The sequence below is a fragment of the Columba livia genome, chromosome 10, assembly GCF_036013475.1.
Source record: "Columba livia isolate bColLiv1 breed racing homer chromosome 10, bColLiv1.pat.W.v2, whole genome shotgun sequence".
NCBI classification, from domain to species: Eukaryota; Metazoa; Chordata; class Aves; order Columbiformes; family Columbidae; genus Columba; species Columba livia.
This window is the reverse complement of record NC_088611.1, coordinates 8355860-8375498: the sequence shown is the minus strand read 5'-3', so window position 1 is coordinate 8375498 and position 19639 is coordinate 8355860. Positions and strand designations below refer to the sequence as shown.

At 40.0% G+C, this 19639-nt stretch overlaps 2 protein-coding genes across 3 annotated transcripts in view; one reads left to right on the top strand and one right to left on the bottom strand.

The window, feature by feature from the left end:
* Positions 1-11727, bottom strand: part of CACNA1D (calcium voltage-gated channel subunit alpha1 D) — a 220938-nt gene extending 209211 nt beyond the window's left edge. The window contains exon 1 of the mRNA XM_065075301.1: positions 11589-11727. Coding sequence (XP_064931373.1) covers positions 11589-11727 — 139 coding nt within the window. The remainder of the gene's footprint in view (positions 1-11588) is intronic.
* DCP1A (decapping mRNA 1A) overlaps positions 4224-19639 on the top strand; it is a 34629-nt gene continuing 19213 nt past the window's right edge. The window contains exons 1-4 of one of the 2 annotated variants that reach the window (XM_065075312.1): positions 4224-4444; positions 5341-5381; positions 7112-7239; positions 15571-15637. In XM_065075312.1, coding sequence (XP_064931384.1) covers positions 4310-4444; positions 5341-5381; positions 7112-7239; positions 15571-15637 — 371 coding nt within the window. In that variant the 5' untranslated portion in view covers positions 4224-4309. The remainder of the gene's footprint in view (positions 4445-5340; positions 5382-7111; positions 7240-15570; positions 15638-19639) is intronic. The other variant, XM_065075311.1, reaches the window with a different exon arrangement.

The window sequence follows — 19639 nt, the reverse complement described above, 5'->3', positions numbered from 1 at the left end:
AAAGTAACTTTCTTTAAGCACATAATAGGGTATAAACTGCTGTTGAGTAGCATGCAAGGCCCTTTCTGTGCTAATCCTCAAAAGGTGAGAATTTTACAAATCTTGTTTACAAAGAGATGGGTCATAATCTCCAAGTGTTGCAGTTTTCCGTTATCTTTTATCTGCCTGGAGAATCACCACAGGAAGGACTATTTGTACAGTGAGGTACAGCAAGGAGACTGAATATCAGGAAGTGACAGCAAACAGCAAATGTACAATCACAGCAGAGCAAAGAACACAACTGCAGTAAACACTGTAATAAATAACAAGCATATTAAATGCTCAGGTAATGCCTCCTGTGAAATAAAATGGCAATCCTTGCAAAATTCTAGCATTCTCCCACCCCTTGTTGTTTTAACCACTTTAAAATAATAGAGAAATGTGTGTCTCTCACAAAAAAAAAAAAAAGACAGGCTAAACATTTGCAAGCCTGCTCAGAGAATTAAAATACTAAATAAAAGCTAATTAAATCATTGATTAAGAAAGTTATCATCAGGACAATTTGCCCTAGCTAGGAATAAGCCCAAATAAACAATCTGTAGAATTACTGCCATTATGACTGAAATTTAAGGTACAGATAATAATGTAATTATTAATCAATAGCCCCGGAATTGCCTGCTATTACAATTCAATAGAAAACATTTGTAAGCAAACCAATAAAAACTGTGTCATTTGCAAAATATTTCATGAAACCAGAAACTTCTGGCAACTGTTTCAAGTGAAAAACAGCAAAGAGAGAATATGAGCTTGATGAGTCACTCAGGTTTGCTGGACTCCACTGGACCCTAATTCAACTTCCAGTAATAACAGAAAATGCACTGACTGGGAACGCTTACTGCACTTCTCCATCATCTTAACAGCAGCAATATACATTTCTTGATGATATTCAGCTAACAAGGGAGAAACAAAGTGACTGCAAACTGTATGAAGTCTGAAAGGAGTGACTGCAGCCCAAATAAGCTTTGGGAATACATAAGTAATCTGCTGCGTGATAAACAAGAGTCAGAAAAAGAGTTTGTATAATGTAACTGCAAACAGCAGAGCAGACATCAATGGAGAGACCCAGCCACGCTGTCACAGGCAACCGAAAGTGTAAAAGAGGGCCTTTGGTATTTCACCTACCTTAATATTAACATATATCAAAGAGACAATAGCACTTAGGGTAATAAATCATCATATTCCGTCCTCTAAAACCTCAGCTGAATAACTGAAATATAGAACATAATATTCTCTTCAGTTGTTGAAACACAAATGAAACCTGCCCCACCCACAGAGAAAACACCAAAAGGGCGTTATGTCCATCATCCCAGCGCTGCCTGGTTCAGTGCAAGAGTCAGGAGCAGAGAGTGACAGAGGAACATCCCCCAGCAGTAACTGCTGCGCAGCTTCAAGGGAGGACAAAGAGATTTCCAATATGCAATAAGCACGGAACAAGCCTGAATGGAGACAACCAATGTTTCAGTTTACGCTGGGGTCACAGCTTGAGTCTAAGTACACTACACACTTTGGTGTACTTCAAGGTTGAGGAAGCAGATGGCAGGCCATATGACTCATTTCTGATAGAAAATATTTCATTCCAAGGCAAAAACAGTGAAGAAGGGCAGGGAGAATAAATTCACTAAAATGCAGAACTAGAATTAGCAGATGAAGAAGGAAAACAATCCATAACCAGAAACCACTGCTTCTCTTTTTTATTGGTGCTCCTCATGCTTCACTTTTAATTCATGGTAAGCCAAGGAGTTCTCACACTTGAGATCTCACACAGCAGCAGGCTGCCCTTTACCAAGTAGTTTTTTACTTTGAAAGATACCTTTGCTTAACAGTAATCTTGCAGGAAGGAGCATTTTGGACCAGATGTTTAAGATGCCATTTAAAACCAGCTCTAAAAAGGTTTTTGTCATTTTCTTTCTGTTTCATTTGAGCCCTTAGAATGTTGATTGTCTCTTTATGAAAGATTGTTTTCAAACTTAAACTTCCACATCCTATCTTTTCCTGATATAAAGTGTTACTGAATAATGAGACATTTTCCATTAAAGTATTTTTGACATAATAATAATTGTCATTGTTTGCCCTTGATGGAAACAGTTTTGTGTACTTTACTAAAAGAATGAGTGAAAACCCAGATTTTATGGATGAGATTGGGCCCTGCTGCAGTAAAACCATTACAAGAGGATGGAAGATTTATCGAGCTCTGAGACATTCTGTAGGATTTTTCTTTTTTTCCTTCTTTTTTTTTTTTTTTTTTACTGGTGCTGAGGTGTTGGGATTCAGGGGTGAGTTACTGGCACGTGGCACACTAGAGTGTTGTGTCCAGGTTACTTTTTTTCCTCAGAAATGAGTTTTTGTTTTTTACTGGAACCGTTTGACATCAAAACAGGTAAATTAATACTCATTCCAAAAAGCTTTAGTTTTCTAATTTAAAAAAATCATATTATGCTGGACCGTGATATTTCCACTGCTTGGCAGAAAGACTTTTGTGAAAACACGCAACTGCTGGATCCTTGCTTATAGCAAGTGCACTAAATATCTGCCATCATGAGAGAGAATTCTACTGTAAAACTGTATTAGAATCAGAAGAATGTCCAGAAGAACATGACCTGCGGCAATACAGAGCTTAGCATAAATTGTTTACGTTCTCAGACAGGTCAGACACTTGCCACAAACATGGTTTTGTTTAGAAATTTACAACCCTGTTTTTTTCCTGTCAGGTTGCACAAAACACTACATAGTTGAATCTCACTGATCTTCTCTTGGAGGTCATTCGTGCCTTGCTCCTAATAAATATTCTACTCTTTCCTATTCCTAAAATCCACTAATCATTAAAAAAACCCATGGGAACAAAGAGCAGTGCACTGCATGTTACCTTGTCCTTGTTCCCGCAAACTTACATATATACCACATAGGACAGTTCATATTTTTACAGTACCAGAGAAAAATGAAGTATTTAATTCTAAAATTCTTTTAAAATATTGAAAATTATATGTCCCACTGTAGACTGAGTAATATTGAGATACAAGATACTGACAAACATATGAACAAACAGCATCACCTCCAAAGTAGTGGAAGGTAATTCCTCCAGCCCGTGACCCAGCTCACCGCACTTCATTTGCCAGCCTGCGGTAAACTCAGAAGCCTTTGTATTACTGAAGTCAGTAAATAAATAATAACAATAAAAATAATGACCTCTTACAGTGTAAACAATACACAGAATACACGGATCTTTAGCTTAATTTGTTTCATGGAAACGAAGAAGCTATTTCTCTTCATTACACAGCCAGACGTGGAGACACGAGTTGGAAGAAGTCGAATGAAAATCTCACGCAACATGCTCAAGAGGAGTCAGTACAGGGAGCGAAGATGGGGAGGTGGCTGACAGGATGGATCCCTTCGACAAAGACTGAAAGTCCTGCCCTCACAGCGTTACTGGAGCTGAACCGGAGCGACACCATGTCTGACAGAGCCCTCCTGGATGGAGCCACAGCCGGAGAGACGGAGGCGGCAGGGCAGGAGCACAGCTCTGCCGGGCAGGGCACGGACACGGTCGGTGGCTCTGGGCACTCGGCACCGCTCCGCCGTGCCAGCTCCGACACGGGAGCCTGGCCGAGCCCTGCGGCTGCTGGAGGCACAGCCCCGCAGAGCCCACCGCCCGCTCCGCCCGTGCCCGGCGGCACCAGGGGACACAACCCAGCCCGGGGGACACGACCCAGCCCGGGGACACGACCCAGCCCGGGGACACGACCCAGCCCGGGGACACGACCCAGCCTAGGGACACAACCTAGCCCGGGGGACACAACCCAGGCCAGCGAGGGACACAACCCAGCCTGGGCACACAACCCAGCCCGGCTGCCACATGTCGAGCTGAGCCCCTTGGAGCCAGTTTTCCGCCCAGCCGCTGACCTGTAGCTCACACCCCGGTGCCACAAGCCACTAACCCCTCTGCAGCGGCGGTGTGTGTTACCGGCACGGCCGGTACCCAAACTCCACGACGCAGCAAGGCCCCGGCAGCCTCTGCCACAGGGCGGCCTCGGGAGCCGCGAGTTGGGGAAGAGAGGAGTCCCCCGGCCCGGCGAGGGGGCTCCAGGTCCCGAGGGAGGGGGGAACGCTCTCGCTGACCCGGACTGGCGGGGCCGGCAGCTGCCGTGACGCGGAACCGCCGGGCGGAACGGCAGGCACGGGGCTCGGCGTTCCGGCCGGCGGCGGGGACGGGCGCGCCGGTGACACCGCGCGGTTGGTTCTTGCCCTCCCCCGCGAGTGGCTGCCGGGAGCCAAGATGGAGGCGGTGAGCAGAGCGGGGCAGGAGATCAGCCTGGCGGCCCTCAAGCAGCACGACCCGTACATCACCAGCATCGCCGACGTGACCGGCCAGGTAGCGCTCTACAGCTTCAGCCCGAAGGCCAACGAGTGGGTAAGTCCGGGGGAGCGGGCCCAGCTCTCCGCACGGCCGGGCCGGGGGGCGGTGGCGGCGCGGCCCCGAGCGGGGCGTTCGCGGGCGCCGGCTGTGGCGGGGCCGGGGCTGCGGTCGCCCGTGCCCTCGGCCCAGTAGTTGCTTGGCCCGGCGCCTCCGCAGGGGCTGCTCTCGGCCAAGGAGCAGTTTGGGGGTCGGGTCCCTTCCCCCGCGGGGGTGTCGGCCCCAAGGGCGCTGGTCCCGCCGGAGCGGCGAGCGGGGCCGAGCCTGGGCCTGGCCCGGGACCCGAGGCCACCGGCAGCTGTTAGTGTTTGTTGTTGCATTAAACCAGTTTTTGCTTGACCACTGGTTTAATCACAAAACTATGAAAACAGAAATATGTGGAACTTCGTGCTGTCTCATGTGACGCTGGAACTGCACTTGGCTTTCTATGCTCGTGGATCAGAAGTGTGTGGTAAAGGGTCCTTTGAAAACAGAACTATGAAGCAGAGACACGGTCCATAGTTATATAGTTTTGTCATTACCATCATTTAAATAACAACTGTGGAAGGTAATCTGTCTGATATTTCTGGACAAATGGATTGTCTGTATTTAAAATATGGAGCTGTGAGAAAGGTGTGCAGCTCTGATGGGTCAGGCTCAGCATAGGAAGGTTGTAGAATGTTGTAAATCACATCATCAGCATAAACAAAATTTTCTGGAAATGGGTTTAATTGCCTGATCTTACTAAGAAGAAACAGGTAGTTTCTGAAAATAATAGATCATTTTTAGTCTTACGGTGTCAAACTTCAGGGAAATATAAGGATATTGCAAATATCTCTAATTAAAATGCTATACAAAAGCTACATAGCTCTGTGAACAAGCACACCATTAAATGCAATTGCTGTCTTTTGTAGGAGAAAACCGACATAGAAGGGACCTTATTTGTGTACAAAAGGTAAGGCGTTATTTCTGGGGTTTTTTCTTTTTCCTTCCTTAAGAAAATTAACCTCAGGTGGCTTCATGTGTAGCTTTCATACTAGATTTACTGCATCCAGTAAACTACTTATTTGTCCAGCTATTTACATCTGTACACTTATTTGGAAAGAGGAGACTCTGCACGTAGGTGAATACCTCTATCAAAAGCACCTAAATGTACTGCTGGAAAAATCATAGAAGTTGATGAATGCTGCATATGTACCACACAAACCTAGTTTATCGAGCTTATTTTGTAATTCAATAACATTTGTTAATGTATTGAGTTTGGTAAATGCTGAATCTTCCTCTGTTTCCTAAAATCCATAAAGTTAATTGTGAAAACAATACAGAGACAAATAATCTGTCCTAATTTAATTTCTGCCATTTCCCAACAGTTTTGCAAATGGACAAAGTTTCCTAAAAGCTTTCCGGGAAAGAAATTTTCAGTTATATGGGATGGAAGAAAGGAGTGGGAGAGGAGAATCAGCACATAAAACCAATCATGGATTTAAGTTTTAGATTGCAGGCAAATAAAAAATCTAACAATGAAAAAACACTCTTTTGAATGTAAGAAATAAAAATAATGCAGACTTAACCCATCTTGATATAGATTGTTATAGACTAGGTCATTGCAATATTTTATCCTGGCTCTGTGAAGAGATACTAGTGTCTGGTTCCTCTCTATTTTGGTTTAGCTTCAGTCTTGGAAATAGTGTAAGAAAGCAAATCAAACTGAAAACCAAAAAACTAAGCAAAAAGTTTCATTGCGACTAGCCGATTCTTTCAAATAAGTTCTGTTAGGTGCATTGAAAGACTAACTTGTGATGGTAAGGATTGATTGCCCCCTTATTAGAAGCTCTTGACAGATTTTGTTGTTGATCATTCAGTAAAGGTGGTGTCATCGTGACAGAAATCCTGACACTTACTAGCTAATTATATCTGATTTTTACCCTGTGTTTGCTGTGCTCCTGTGTTGATTATATGATTGCTCACAGGCACAGATGAGCATGCCGACATGACATTCATGCAGCAAGAGAAAACAGATCTAAAACTATCTTGAACTTCCAGTGCTTGCTAGCTTGATGTTTTCTTTTTCCATCTGGTACATAGCAAAAATCTAGATAATAAAAAATTGTTTCACCAAGCAATGCAATTCTGAGTAAATTAATATCTACTTAGAGGACACCGGGTTAAGTCTTTATTTTGAGAGTCTCCTTTTAGGAAGAAATTACTGCTTCTGGTTCCTTTTTAAGTGTATTTCACGTTATTTAAGATAACAGCTTTTTTTAATTGTTGTACCTGTTCACAGTAAGTGGTTTGTTTTTTCTCCTCTCATAAAAGATTCTGAAATGCCTCAACGCTATCTTATATGAAGTATGGAACACACTTTCATTGTAATCCTGGACCTGCCCTGGTATTTTTGAATTGATGTGGGGGGTTTTTTGAGGCATACCTTTGATTCAGCAGTTTAGCAGTGTAGAACTCTAATGTTAATCCTAATCCTACTTGGAGACAAGTGTAGTTCTAAACTAAAATTAGTTGGCATGCCAAGAAATGGCATAGAAGAACAATTATTAGAACTTGGTGACTGCTAAAACTTCAGCTAATAAAGCAATGGAGATTTGAGGGTTAATTCATAACTCTGTTTCAGAAAGTTGTGTATGTTGATCAAGGTATTAATCCTTGTCTTTGTGTTAATTGAAACAATAGGTCAGCTTCTCCTTATCATGGTTTTACGATAGTGAATCGACTGAACATGCACAACCTGGTTGAACCAGTAAATAAAGATTTGGAGTTTCAGCTTCATGAACCTTTTCTTCTCTACAGAAATGCTAGCTGTGAGTATAACTTTCTTTAATCCATATAAACTTCATGTTTTCTTTTATAACCTCGACCACTTCTGATTGCTGTGGTGTCTGTTTCAAGTATAATGTAATGGGCCAGATTCCAATGAAATACCTGATGTTTTCTGTCTACTGTGCCAGAATTACATAGCTGTGGTATTATATTATATTATTATGACCACCTGCTTTCGGTAGAAAGAGGGTATACTAACAAAGTTAAATATTGCTATATTCTTTTAAATTAATGATTTGATAGGTTTAATCTAAACATACACAGTGTTATAGCATTAATTAAAAACAATGAAAAAATAGTGAAAATTAATAGATTTTGAAAGTATTTAACTCTAAAAACAGTTCTAAGGGCTTCCTCTTTTGCAAGTGAAAAATTAAATATTAATCAGTAGCTGCTTGAAGAAGTTGAGAAAATTGCTCAGCTCCATGTTGAAGGTTTCTTTTTCCACAATAGGTTTTAAGCTCAGGAGACAGGTGTCTGTACTACATTTCCTGGAATTGAGACTCCAGCAAGTCTGGGTGTTGGGATAGTTGTTACACAGATGAGTGATAAAATAGCAGTCAGTATCTTCTTGCTGCTTTTTGAAATCTAGTATTTTGGACCATCAGTCAAGCTTCAGAGTCCCAGTGTACTGTATTCCAATTAGATAACATGCTAAAACTCCTGTTACTCCAAAGAGCTCAAATAGAAATTATCCTCCCTCCTCCTCTCTTTAAGGACTATATATGTATATATGAAATTCACATTAGGTTAAGTAGATAAATAAAAGACACCCCATGGAGCAGATGGAACTCCTGATACAAAAGTGTCACTTTATGTCCTCTTTAGTAGGCAAAGTTCTTGAAACTCGTTTGTTGCTGTCAAGTGACAGGTTTCCCTGAATTCCTTGGAGAACCTGTTGTGCTGTGTGGTACAGTACTTTGTCAATACCATGACTGCTGCCTATCAGAATGTCCCTTTGAGTCACAGATAGGAACACTGCAGGCTAGACCTCAGTGTTCCTAAAAGAACAATCAAATGTTAATCCCTTATTTTTTCACCCTTGGAAAGCCTCTAGGATCTGTGGGGAGTAGGATAGATTCCATAATGGTGACAAAGAACAGCTTAAGGTAGGTGGTCTCCTCTGTTTAATAGTTGTAGCAATCATCCTTCTGTAAGTGTCATCAAGAGGAAAAAGTCAGAACTCGTCAGTAAGTTGAGAAATCTAGGCGATTAGGAAGTAAATGACTGGCAGGAATTGAGAGAGGGGAAAAATACTGCATTGAGTTGGGTGTTTAAACAGGTTGCTTGGTTTGGAAGGAGCAGGAGCTGTAGATGGTGGTGTTGGGAGTAGGATGGCTGATGGGGTGACGGTAGAGCAAAGAATTGCAACTGTGAGATTGGTGACATGAGGTAAGCAGGAAGTTGATTCATTTGTTTGTTGGAACTGCCGATGGTATCAGGAAGCAGAACCTGCTGTGGAATTATCAGTGATGTTTTCTAGTGGGAGTGACTAGAGGATCACTTAAAGGAAGCAATCAGAGAAGGCAAACTGTGTGTGACTTCGTTAGAAACCCCTAAAGCTAATTAAATGCCTTTCTCTCATTGATAAAAGCTCTCCTTTTCCTATGGGCACTATTGTGTAAGATCTGTGCCCATGGGAGTTAGGATAGAGATGACATAGAAGAGTATGAGGAAGGAAGGAATTCATACCAGGGTGAGCAAGGAAAATATTACAGGCTGGGTATGGGGAATAATTGCATTCTGAAGTAATCAAGAGGGTTTTTTTCCTCCTTATCTTTCCTATTGTAATTTTACAAGACTTTTGTTGAAAAATGTCATTTATTTTGTCACTGTTGTGTCTCCTGGAAGAGGGTGGTAACATGTCCAGGAACAGTCTACACTGATTGCAAATTGAAAATGTTCAATGTAGTTAGTCTGTCATTAGTTCCACAAACAAGCAGCAGATCAGTTTTTGTGTGCTCTGCTAGCATTAACTTTGTTCAAAGGCAAGCTTAAAAGCATAGAAAACAGCATCTAAGCTTTTTATTCCTTACAACTTCAGTGCTGCTAACTACCTCTACCTTACTTTTTGAATTTGGTTATTGTGTTTAGGATTTTCTTCCTTATAGGCATTTTCCCAAATTTCCTGATGCTTCTCCCCTGAATTAGTTAGGAAAAAACATGTTTGAAATAATCAGTGTTAAATCTGTTTTCCTCTATCTGCATAGTATTCGTGAAACTTAAGAAAAAAATCAATCAGACAATCTGCCAGGATTGATTTGGATTTGCAGACAAATTTCAACATGTATGTATTTTAGGGGATTCTTGTCCAAGTTATTTTCGTGCAGAAGGGTGTCCACTTCTGCTTAGCTGCCTGCTGGCATGAAAAACCTTTGTGTTTTGGGGACTAATTTAAATAGGAGTTTTAAGCCAATGTTTAATGTAATTTGTGTCTCTAAGAGCTAATGTGGTGCATGTCTGATGCCTTAATATGAAGTTCTTCTGAGATGCTTTAATGATGGAAAGAGGATGGACTGCTCAGTTGTGCAAGACCACCGCTTCTGCAGAGTGTTGGCAACAGCCCTATTTCTTCAAGACTTGGGTTTTTTATATTGTGCTTGAGGGAATCTACTGTGACCATTAGAAACTCTTATGAATACATTACCCTGCTAAGACTGCAGAGTGACTGAACTGATGATTTTCCTTCCTTAGCTTACAGATGGGGAACGGTTCAGACTACCTGATTGTCTCTGCCAAATAACAGTATCAATAAATATGATTTTAGGTTTTCAATCATATGTTGCACCTGTATAATTAAGTTGTGACAGGATCAATGACAAATTGTGGTTTATACTTCCCCAGGGCATGGTAGCAGAAGATTATCAGAGCAAAATTGTGCCACCACATATTTGGGGAAGGTTCCATATCAACAGTCTTTATAACTATGATACTACTGTTTTGTAAACTCCACATTTTCACTTTATTCTGGGATTCTGTCTTGACTTAAGGGGAATTCCCTTTTACGTATACCGGATCAAACCTCCAGCATTTCTGGCTTAGATGGTGTGAGAGCTGTTCTGAGTATATCAAGTGCTGTACTGCAGTCTATGCAGAGCCACCAACAATTTATATGAGAAAATTTGTAAACAGTATCTAAACATTATTTTTGGTTGGCCAGAGGCTCTTAAGAATTATTTGCCTGTCATGCTAGATCACAATATTTTGGTGGGTTTTACCATTTTATATTTTGATTTGTTCAAATACTTATTTTTAATACATAAGGGAATTTGTAGTTTGGTGTATAATCAGCACTTACTACTTTAAAGCTGTAGACATGAGATCCTTTATGCAGTTGGACAAAGGCTTTTTCATACTCTTAGAACAATTGCCATTTTATTGTCATGGGAAAGGAGGCCTGACTTACCTTGCATACTTGTTGGGGGGGTTTTCCCCCATTTTCACAGGGTGGGATATGAAGGAGTCTTTCATTGGTATTCTGGGAGGAGATTAGACCAAGTGATACAGTACCTTATATCTACCTTCTGTGGTGTTCAGCAAGTGAAATAGAAGACATTTGGGTCAATTCATTATTTGTTATTCTGGTTAGATGTAAGACATGTCGAGGGTTTGTTTGTTTGTTTTCCCTGAAAAATAATACCTTTTTAATATTTTAGCTCTTAATGGGGAAGTCTTTTCAACTCCAGACTGTCTAGGTACATAATATGGTTCAAGCCCCAAAATAATAGTTAAAGCTCAAATTTTGAGAAAGGTTGCCTGCTTCAAAAGTTTTATATAACGCTGTCTGAAAACTTAAACCATTTTTTCATGAGGCATCAGATCCTAAAGCAAACATGACAGGGGATGTGACCAAGAAGCTGAGAGACGTTGCAGCAGTTACAGTGGTAAACAGAAAAAACAGGTATTCTACTTTTCATTGTTAGAGAGAATTTAAAAAAGAAAATATCTCCAAATGTGAGCAAATCAAGAAATTAAGTCCAACAACTTCTTTTCATTTTGGTAATGTAACATATCTTCAATTTAGAATTCCTTTTAAAAGGAATTTTTTTAGATTATACTTCATACTTAATCTATTTATTATTGCTTAATCTGGAATATGCATTGCCTATTTCTTTAATGAACCTAAGCTTGTTTCCTTTTGTCTGTACTTTGTGAAAAGTATGTTAAACTTTGTTTAAAAACATGCAGACAGTTACTGCCAGTAACAATAGTCCAGTCTGAGAGATTTCAGTACTTTCAATCTGTAATGTGAGAATTTGGAGCTGATAGTTGATAGTTTGCTTAATAATAGAAGAAAATTAATCAAAGTTTTAAACAATGGACAACTTACCTCTTAAAGTCTGCAAGAAGTATTCTTCTAAGCCTTTCTCGTTTATAACTTTCCCTCTGTATCGGTGGTGTTGGTCTTGATTAAAAGGCTTTTTAATCCAAGCTAGTTCACTTGGGAGGTCAGGCAGGTTAATTTCCATGGCACTGAAAAGGCAGATGCTAAGCATAAAACTTGGGTATTAAAATAAATTGTCCTTGTTTGGTGTGGGGTTTTTGTTTTGGTTTTGTTTTCTTTTCTTGCTTGCTTCTTATTCCTCTCCAAGGGTAAGAGTTAGTAAAACAAAAGTAATGGGTTTTGGAGAGGTTTATATATTTAAGGGAAAACTCAGTTACAAAGTGCTGTCTTCTCAGCTCTTTGTGTTGTCGTTAATTAAACAAACTTGTATTCAGAGTAGCAAAAGCAAAATGAGTTGCGTTATTTCAAATGTCATTTAAAATTCTTTGAAAAAGCTCCTGAGTGTTGTCAAAACAAGGCATCTTTGCTGGTAGGGGGAGTCTGTCGTTATCACCTTTGTTCCTAGCTGGCAGCGCGTTAAGTACAAGGTATCTCTGAAGCCGAATGGCTTTCCAGCAAGTGCATTAACCCAGTGGTTTAGTCTGAGATAAGAAAGGAGCCTGTTCTTGATACCTTTATAGCAGAAGCAGCATGAAAGCTGGGGTGGGGGGGGAAGGAATCATTGAAAGCTGTTAATTTCTAAAAATACTTTGTTTGACCTGAAAGATGGCACTCTAACTGGAAGGGCTTTTCCCCTCTGGTTCAGTGTTACAAAGTAGTAATCCCTCTCATTCCACATGACAGTTTGTGGGGTGGCAATTCGTTAAAGTGTTCCTGATCTTGGATGCTCTTTGCCATGTACTGAATTACTCCAGTGCAACTGCTTTTGGGATTGTGCTGTGAAGTGTATTTGTGAAATGGCTTTAGATATTCAAAGCAATAAGAAAAGGAGGGATTTTTTTAATTAGTTTTAATGATCTATAATCTGTGGCAGGCTAATATTTAAATTTAGGAAAATAAGAATAGTGAATCTCGGTGAAGAAGAAATTAGAGCAGAGTGACTGAGAAGAGGTGGAATTTCAGCTAACCTTGCTACTGGAAGAAATAGGAGCTCTGAGAGAGGTTGCTTCATGTGCTTATTGCTTTATGCCTTAAACTCCATTTGAAGTCTAAAATTATGCGTATACCATACGCAAATGATGCATATATGTGTTTTTCTTTATGGGAGTGAGATCGGGTTGATTTCTATTATTACCTTATAGGATGGGTTTCAAAGTACGAGTCTTTTCTTTCCAGAGAGTTTGAATGGTTACTGTGTCCAGTTGATCTACATCACTGTATAGCAACATCTAAATTGGAAGTGTAAAATAAAACCTTCTTCTGTCAGCTATTCCAACTAGTTAAGGTAACTTTTAAACAGATCATCTTTTCATATGAGATGAAGCTATATCTGCACCAATGGCTAAATTGCAAAAGGCAAGAGAGTAGTGGTGTCTGTAATCTCTGCAGCTGGCACTGCGGAATGGTCCTGTGGACACTTCTGGCATCATGTTCTCGGGCTACACTTTCAGGAACATTTTAACAGTTTGGCTGTACTGTGCTGCCCCCAGCCTCAGGTCCCTGCCCTCTCTTGTGTGAGTTGGCAGGTTTGTGAAGCTGATGCACAAACAACGTTAAGGAACTGGTCTGAACTAAAGTGTATCCAGATGCCATAAGGGACAGGAGTGAATTAGGGGTGAATGAGTTAATGGCAGAGTGGTGGGAATGAATGTAAGTGTGGTGACACTGCTGCCTTCGGCTTACTTAAAGTGGAAACTGAAGTGAAACTACAGCTTTGGGATGCAACTTCATTTTATGTTGCCAAAGAGTGAGGCCTCTGTCTCACTGTGGCGCTTTGCTATCCTCGCACTTAAGTCAGATCTACTAATTAGGCAGTATTGGAACTGTAACTGCCTGCCCCGTGAAGCAATCTGAGCACAATGGAGAAGACCAAGACCTTCCTTTTGGTGTCTTTTGGTGTCATTTGGCTATTAGATGTGAGCGGGAAGACTTCCAAGATGCTCTTGTTTTCTCAAAACAAAAAATTACGTATGTCAGATAAGAATGTAGATGAAGATAACTGATGACTCCTTCTAATTTTATGAAATCTGATCTTTCTGTGATATGGGTTACTCCTGACTTTGTGTGTGCCAAAATGCGGTGTGAACGCAGCTGAAACATGATGATGATGACATGATTACAAACTACTTCTACTTGATTGCTAAAGATACGGCCCAGCATTCAGCGGAGAACAGCTGGATGGAGAGGATGTTCATAGCTAAAGTTGCCTGCATGTACGAAATATAGGACACACACACACTTCTGGGGCAAGAGAGCTGAACACATAGTACAAACGAGTCCTATTTTGAAAAGAGGAAGGTAAACATTCCAGCCACTTGGACCGTATGTGATATTAATGCCCCAAGTTTACTTGTTCATAATCTGCTTTACATCTTTGTAATACTGTTAATGTTTTGAAGTGATTCCTTGTGATTGCTTGCCAGTAGTACAAAGTGGGAAAAAAGCCTGGTAGTCTGTACACCAAATATTTGGATCTACTTCTGGTCTTTTGTAGGCCTGTTTCTGGTAGGGTTGAGTGTGACTTTTATCATTTGTCCCAGTAAGATATCATTACAGGTTCCTTATCTTCATTTCTTCAGCGAGTATGCTTTTGAAGATGCTTTATTCCCTTGACAGTTTGTCTGATAATGGAGTCAGGAAAGGAGCTTTTCTTTGGTGTTAAAATATGCTACATGGCTAAAGAAGTAGCCAGGAAGTAGTGAGGTGGAAGATTTCGCTTTGAAATAAAAATCTACATTGGACTGGAAAAGGCAGTGTATTTTTTAAAAAACATTCTTTCACTTTAAGTCATTTTTATAATCAGTTAGTGATTTCAACTTTATAAAAACATTGGAATGAACTGCAGTATAAAGATGAGGTTTTAAAAGCTAAAAGTGTTCTTTTTTTTTTTTTTTCAGAAATGAAAATATTTTAATTGTAACATGCATAATGTTTAAAATAAGATTTAAAATAACCTGCTTTGTGGGTTGGGTTAAATATAAAAAGAGTTCGGCAGATTTGTTGTGTTGGCAGAACTGTGGAGACAGGAGTTGGGGGGTTAAAAACGGCCTCTTTGAAGCGGGGTTGCTGGTGAAGAAATAGTCCATGGCCCCCCTGACAAAGTTGCTGCTTCTGATGGAATCTCTTTCAGCTCAGTGGTCGGACTCCAACTCTGCCAACTTTCAGTGGAATTTTACTTGTTCCAAAAGCCAGAATGGGGTTTAGTGTCTTGCTGAGCTGGAAACCTTTGGCCCTCATTGCTTATCCTTGATACCTTCCAGAATTCTATGGTTTTATGAAAGAGTGGGGTTCAATATGAACCTCGTTTTAAGCGGCTCCATGGATGTAACAGTATGATTGGAGCTTTGGTAACTTTTTCTTCCTATACAATTACTTCTCTTCCAAAAAGAATTTGGAGGGACACCTTGACAGAGGACTGTCATACTGTAACTCAAACTGTAATATTTTTGTTGAGCTTCAAAAATTGACAATTTTAAAAATAAGTGTTTGGATTAAAAAAAAAAAGCATATTCTTTAGCCGAATTTCAATGGTAAAGTCAGTAATTCAAAACAGAAGGTTTCAACTGTAGTGAGAAGGCATCTGGTAGTCAAAACTTCATTTTCCTGCCACTTTTATTTACAAACAGTATCAACATTTTGTAGCTCTTGTATTTAATCTGACTGAAGTTGTATTTGTGTTTGCATGTGCTATTTCTGATCACTTTATAAATAGTGTGTCACACACAGCATATTTGAGTGGAAATTGACAGCAATTCATGTGTTGCAGATCTAATGGGCTGCTATTTTTGCCTTCTTCCTATTGATTTGATTTCTTTTTTTAAAAAAAAAAGCGTTTGTCTTACGCTTGCCTTTTTTTTCTATTTTCAAGTGTCAATTTACAGTATCTGGTTTTACGACAAGAATGACTGTCATCGAATAGCAAAACTCATGGCTAAGTAAGTACTGTGGTCTTTTTATTCTGTAATTCTTTTATGCATTACAGAAAAAAGAAATTAACCTATTAAATGTATTTTTGTGTGTTTATTTTTTTCTTTTTCCTCACACTCCCTAAATAGAAAAATATGACTTTCTTGCTGGTACCAGATTTTCTTAGTAATAAAAATGTTAGTTTTGCTTTTTAAAAAACTACAGCATTAAAATTTTCAGTTAAGTGGTAAAAAAAATCAGCTGGAGTGTTACTTGGCATTCTCCAAAGAAAGCAAGTGTGAACGCTGTTTATTTTATATTTTGTTTTGTGTAGGGATGCTGGCAAAAGATCCTCTGATGCAGGAAGTGTAATTAGATAAATGATGGCCATTGGTTTTGTGGTTTGTTGGGTGATGGACTGGGTTTTATTTGGGCTTGTGGGGTTTTTTTAAGGCTTAGTTATTATTCCTGAGTGAAGAGATTAGAGGACAGTGGGAGAAGTAGGTGGAATCTTGTAGAATTAACATGATGTTAAGAGAGTAAACAGAACTATGAAGTATTAGGAGCTGCTTGTTGCTAATTTCTGGATTGTTTTATTTTTTTTTTTTTAATCTGTTTTTTTTTTTCCTCTTTGGAGACAAATTTGGTTTATAAAGCTGCCATGTCACTTGCTCTTATTTTGTAGTTGCAAGGGCTCCTAGAGATGTCACACAGCAGGAGGATTTCTGAGGTCATCTCAATGTAAAGGAGCCTTAAAAGGCTGTGTGTGCAATAGCACGGGTTTGTTAGCGTGTTGGAGCTGCAGCGATGCAGTCAGCCTGTGCTGGAGGCGGCTGCAGTGCCACAGCTGAGGAGGCTTCAGGTGGGGGTACAGACGTCTGACTGATCAACAGAGGTCGGAGAAGGCTGGAACTAGTTGAGTTGGCAATGTGGTGTAAAGTCATTAAAACATGTTGTGAGTATTCTTGCACCTTTCCTTCGGGTGAGGTGTCTTGCAGATTAAGCCAAGACTTTTTACTAGTAGAAAAGGGTGAGAATTAACTTAAGCAAATCTTCCATGTTCTTATGAAAGGAAGAAGCTTGAAGTGCATGACAGGGTAGCTACGCTAGCAAAAATGCAAAATTGCAAGATGCAGATGTACTGCACAGGATATCTTCTATCCCTTGGTCTCTGCTTTGCTTTTCTTTGCCATCACACTCTACTTTCCTGAGCTTGCTTTTCTATTGCATGTCTTAAGCAGTGTGTCATGTCTTACACGTCAGGACATCTTGAACACTGACAAAACTTGATTATATGGAAACTAGTCATAGTGTAGACATTTTAAGATTAATTCTGATTTCTTGTTCTGGGGTCTTTGCTTTGGGTTATTTTGGCTTTTCCCCAGAGAGGCAATGTAAGACAACACAAATCACAGACTTTGATATCAAGGTCTCTTTCTAAATTCTTATTTTTCTTTTCTCTTGGCCTGATAACCCTATGAAGTTCCTGTTTCCCACTTCTTTTTTTCTTGTCCCCAGCCACATTGGACTTTTTAGTGTTATTTGGCTTGTCCAAGTATAAGGATTAATGAAAAAAGTAGTGTGAAACTGACTCTCAGAAATTGTTACCAAATCAAACAACATGTCTGTTGTCTCACTGCTTTATAAACAGAGCAGGGAAAGGTTTTCTTTTTTTTTTTTTTAATGCACTTTTTAATTTAAAGCCATGGTTAATGTTTGCATCGGGCAGAGAGCTGAACCCTTCAGACTCTACCATATTCTTATTCCATCATGCACAGCTGCACTGCAGGGCTAAGTGTCACCTGGCAAAACTAGTCTAGTCACTACAGCACAAATCATGGGTACAGACACTTCAAGGATCTTTAAAAGTGTAACCAGGTAACAGACCAGTCCAGCCATGGCTCAGCGGTGAAACTGGGGTGAAGCTTAAAATGTAAAATATACTTTTTAATTAAAAAAAAAAAAATGCATCTTGGAGAAGGAAATATGCATTTTGGCGCGTGGTAGCAGGCTTCATCAGGATCCATCACTATTTTGGAATAAATATTTACATTGTCTTCCAGGAGTATTAATTTTGTTCCACAGTTTTTGTTGTTGTCTGGGGTAGAAATCTGGATTGGCACCCTTTCGTTTAGGTGGGGGTTTTTCTATCACTGATAGGAGAGAGTGCTGCCTTTGTAGTTCCTCAGAGCTTCAAAAACATAACCATAAAAGGTTTCAAGTAGATTTGCATTCTCTTTCCTGCTGTTTGACTTGACCTTATTGTGCCAGACTGCGTTAACAAGATTGCAGGCCATCCACTTATATTTTGGTGGCTTATCTTTCAAAAGAAATGTAAATTAGTGTTTGTGGGCTTTGTAATCACAGGCTTCACTTCTCACATTCTCTCTGCTCCCCATCCCCATTCCGTGGGGTTGTGCCAGGTATATTTTCAATGCTATAACTGCAGATATTCTTCAGCAAACTGTCACTGCAGGAATGTTGTGCCTCTTCCACTATCTAATACAATGGAAAGAAACAGCAGGCCTTGCTTAAAAAAGGTTTAACCCTGGATTGCACACAGAGCATGCTCAGTGTACAGATTCGCATTAGTTTATTTTTTTCCCCACTAAAGCTGTTCAATTTACAGAACACCTTGGTTTTGGAAAAAAAAATAAATAGAATTTTCTGAAATGGAAAAAAATTATGGGAGTCATCAAACTGCTAACTTTAGAAGGAATTAATTTGGGTCAAGTTAAGTCAAGATGATTATTTATGAGGGATGAGCTTTCTAGAAGTAGGACAGAAACGAGGGGTTTTCAAATCTTTGTGAACCTACTGCATTCTGACATGTACGTTCGTAGGGGTTTTTGTTTTTAGGTTGGTTTATTAGGCTTGTTTCAACAGTCAGACCCAAACTGGCTTCTGAGATACAGGCAGCAGTCTGGAAGTGAGAGAGTATCTCAGAGTTTTGGGAGTAAACTGTTTCAAAGTTACCCCATCACCACCATCTGAATGTAACCTGTGCAAGACGGAAGATGAAGAGCTATTAGACAATTATCTACGGGAGAAGATAATTTAATTGTTATTCCTTTAAAAAAGTGAGCTCTGAAGAAAAAACAAATTTCATAACAGAGAACAGAAAAATATTAAGAAATATTTTTCAGAAATCTTTGTGAAACATTTCTGTGAAGCAGGTGTACTCCTTGAAGATGTTTTGCTATTAGACTAATTAGTACTATTTTAATGGGAAGATGGTTTGTTGTAACCTTCTGGACCAACTAGTTAAGAGCAGAAGGAGGTCACGAGATTGAAGCCTTTGCTTCACCTGTCAGGCAGCACATGCAGGACTTCAGCTGTCCAGGCTTTTCCCTTTAACTGAAGTACTTATTTTTGCTGATACTATTATGCTGACACTTAAAATCTCAGCAAAGTGTTCTGGTTCTTTTACCTTGCCCTTTCTCATCCCTAGTTTTGGAGTTGAGTTTAAACAAGTCCTAAGTCAGGACTGTATGACCGCGTGGGGTGTTAGAACAAAATGTTCTCAGGGTGTCTCCATAGAAACATTTGCACAGGATTGAGCTGCTTTATCCAAACCAGCACATGCTGCAGCTCTTAGAAACTGTCGGAGTGTAGATTGGCCTCCCTATTATGTGTGCAGGTGAGTGCTTGCTTGCAGACAGAGAGTGCTTTACTCAGCATGAGAAGCTGGTTAAATAAGCAGCTTGTATTATGAAAAATTTTCAAGGTAATTTTGAAAGCAGCATTGAATTGCTAAAAGCCAAATCCAACCCTTCTTCAAATAAACACAACTTATCTCTAGTGAAGTAAAGAGGCTTGGTTGCTAGAACACAGGGAAGAAACTTCCAAGACCAGAACTGTTTATTTCCTGGGAAATGGCAACATAGAGGTGCATCGAAATATTGAATTACTCTACTGTCTATGCAATCTAGAGTTACTCCTGAATCCTAACTGACCCAAAGAAACTGGAGGCTGGAATGATTGATGCTTTCTGTGATTGTTATGATGGCACCTCTTGGCTTCCCCAGCAG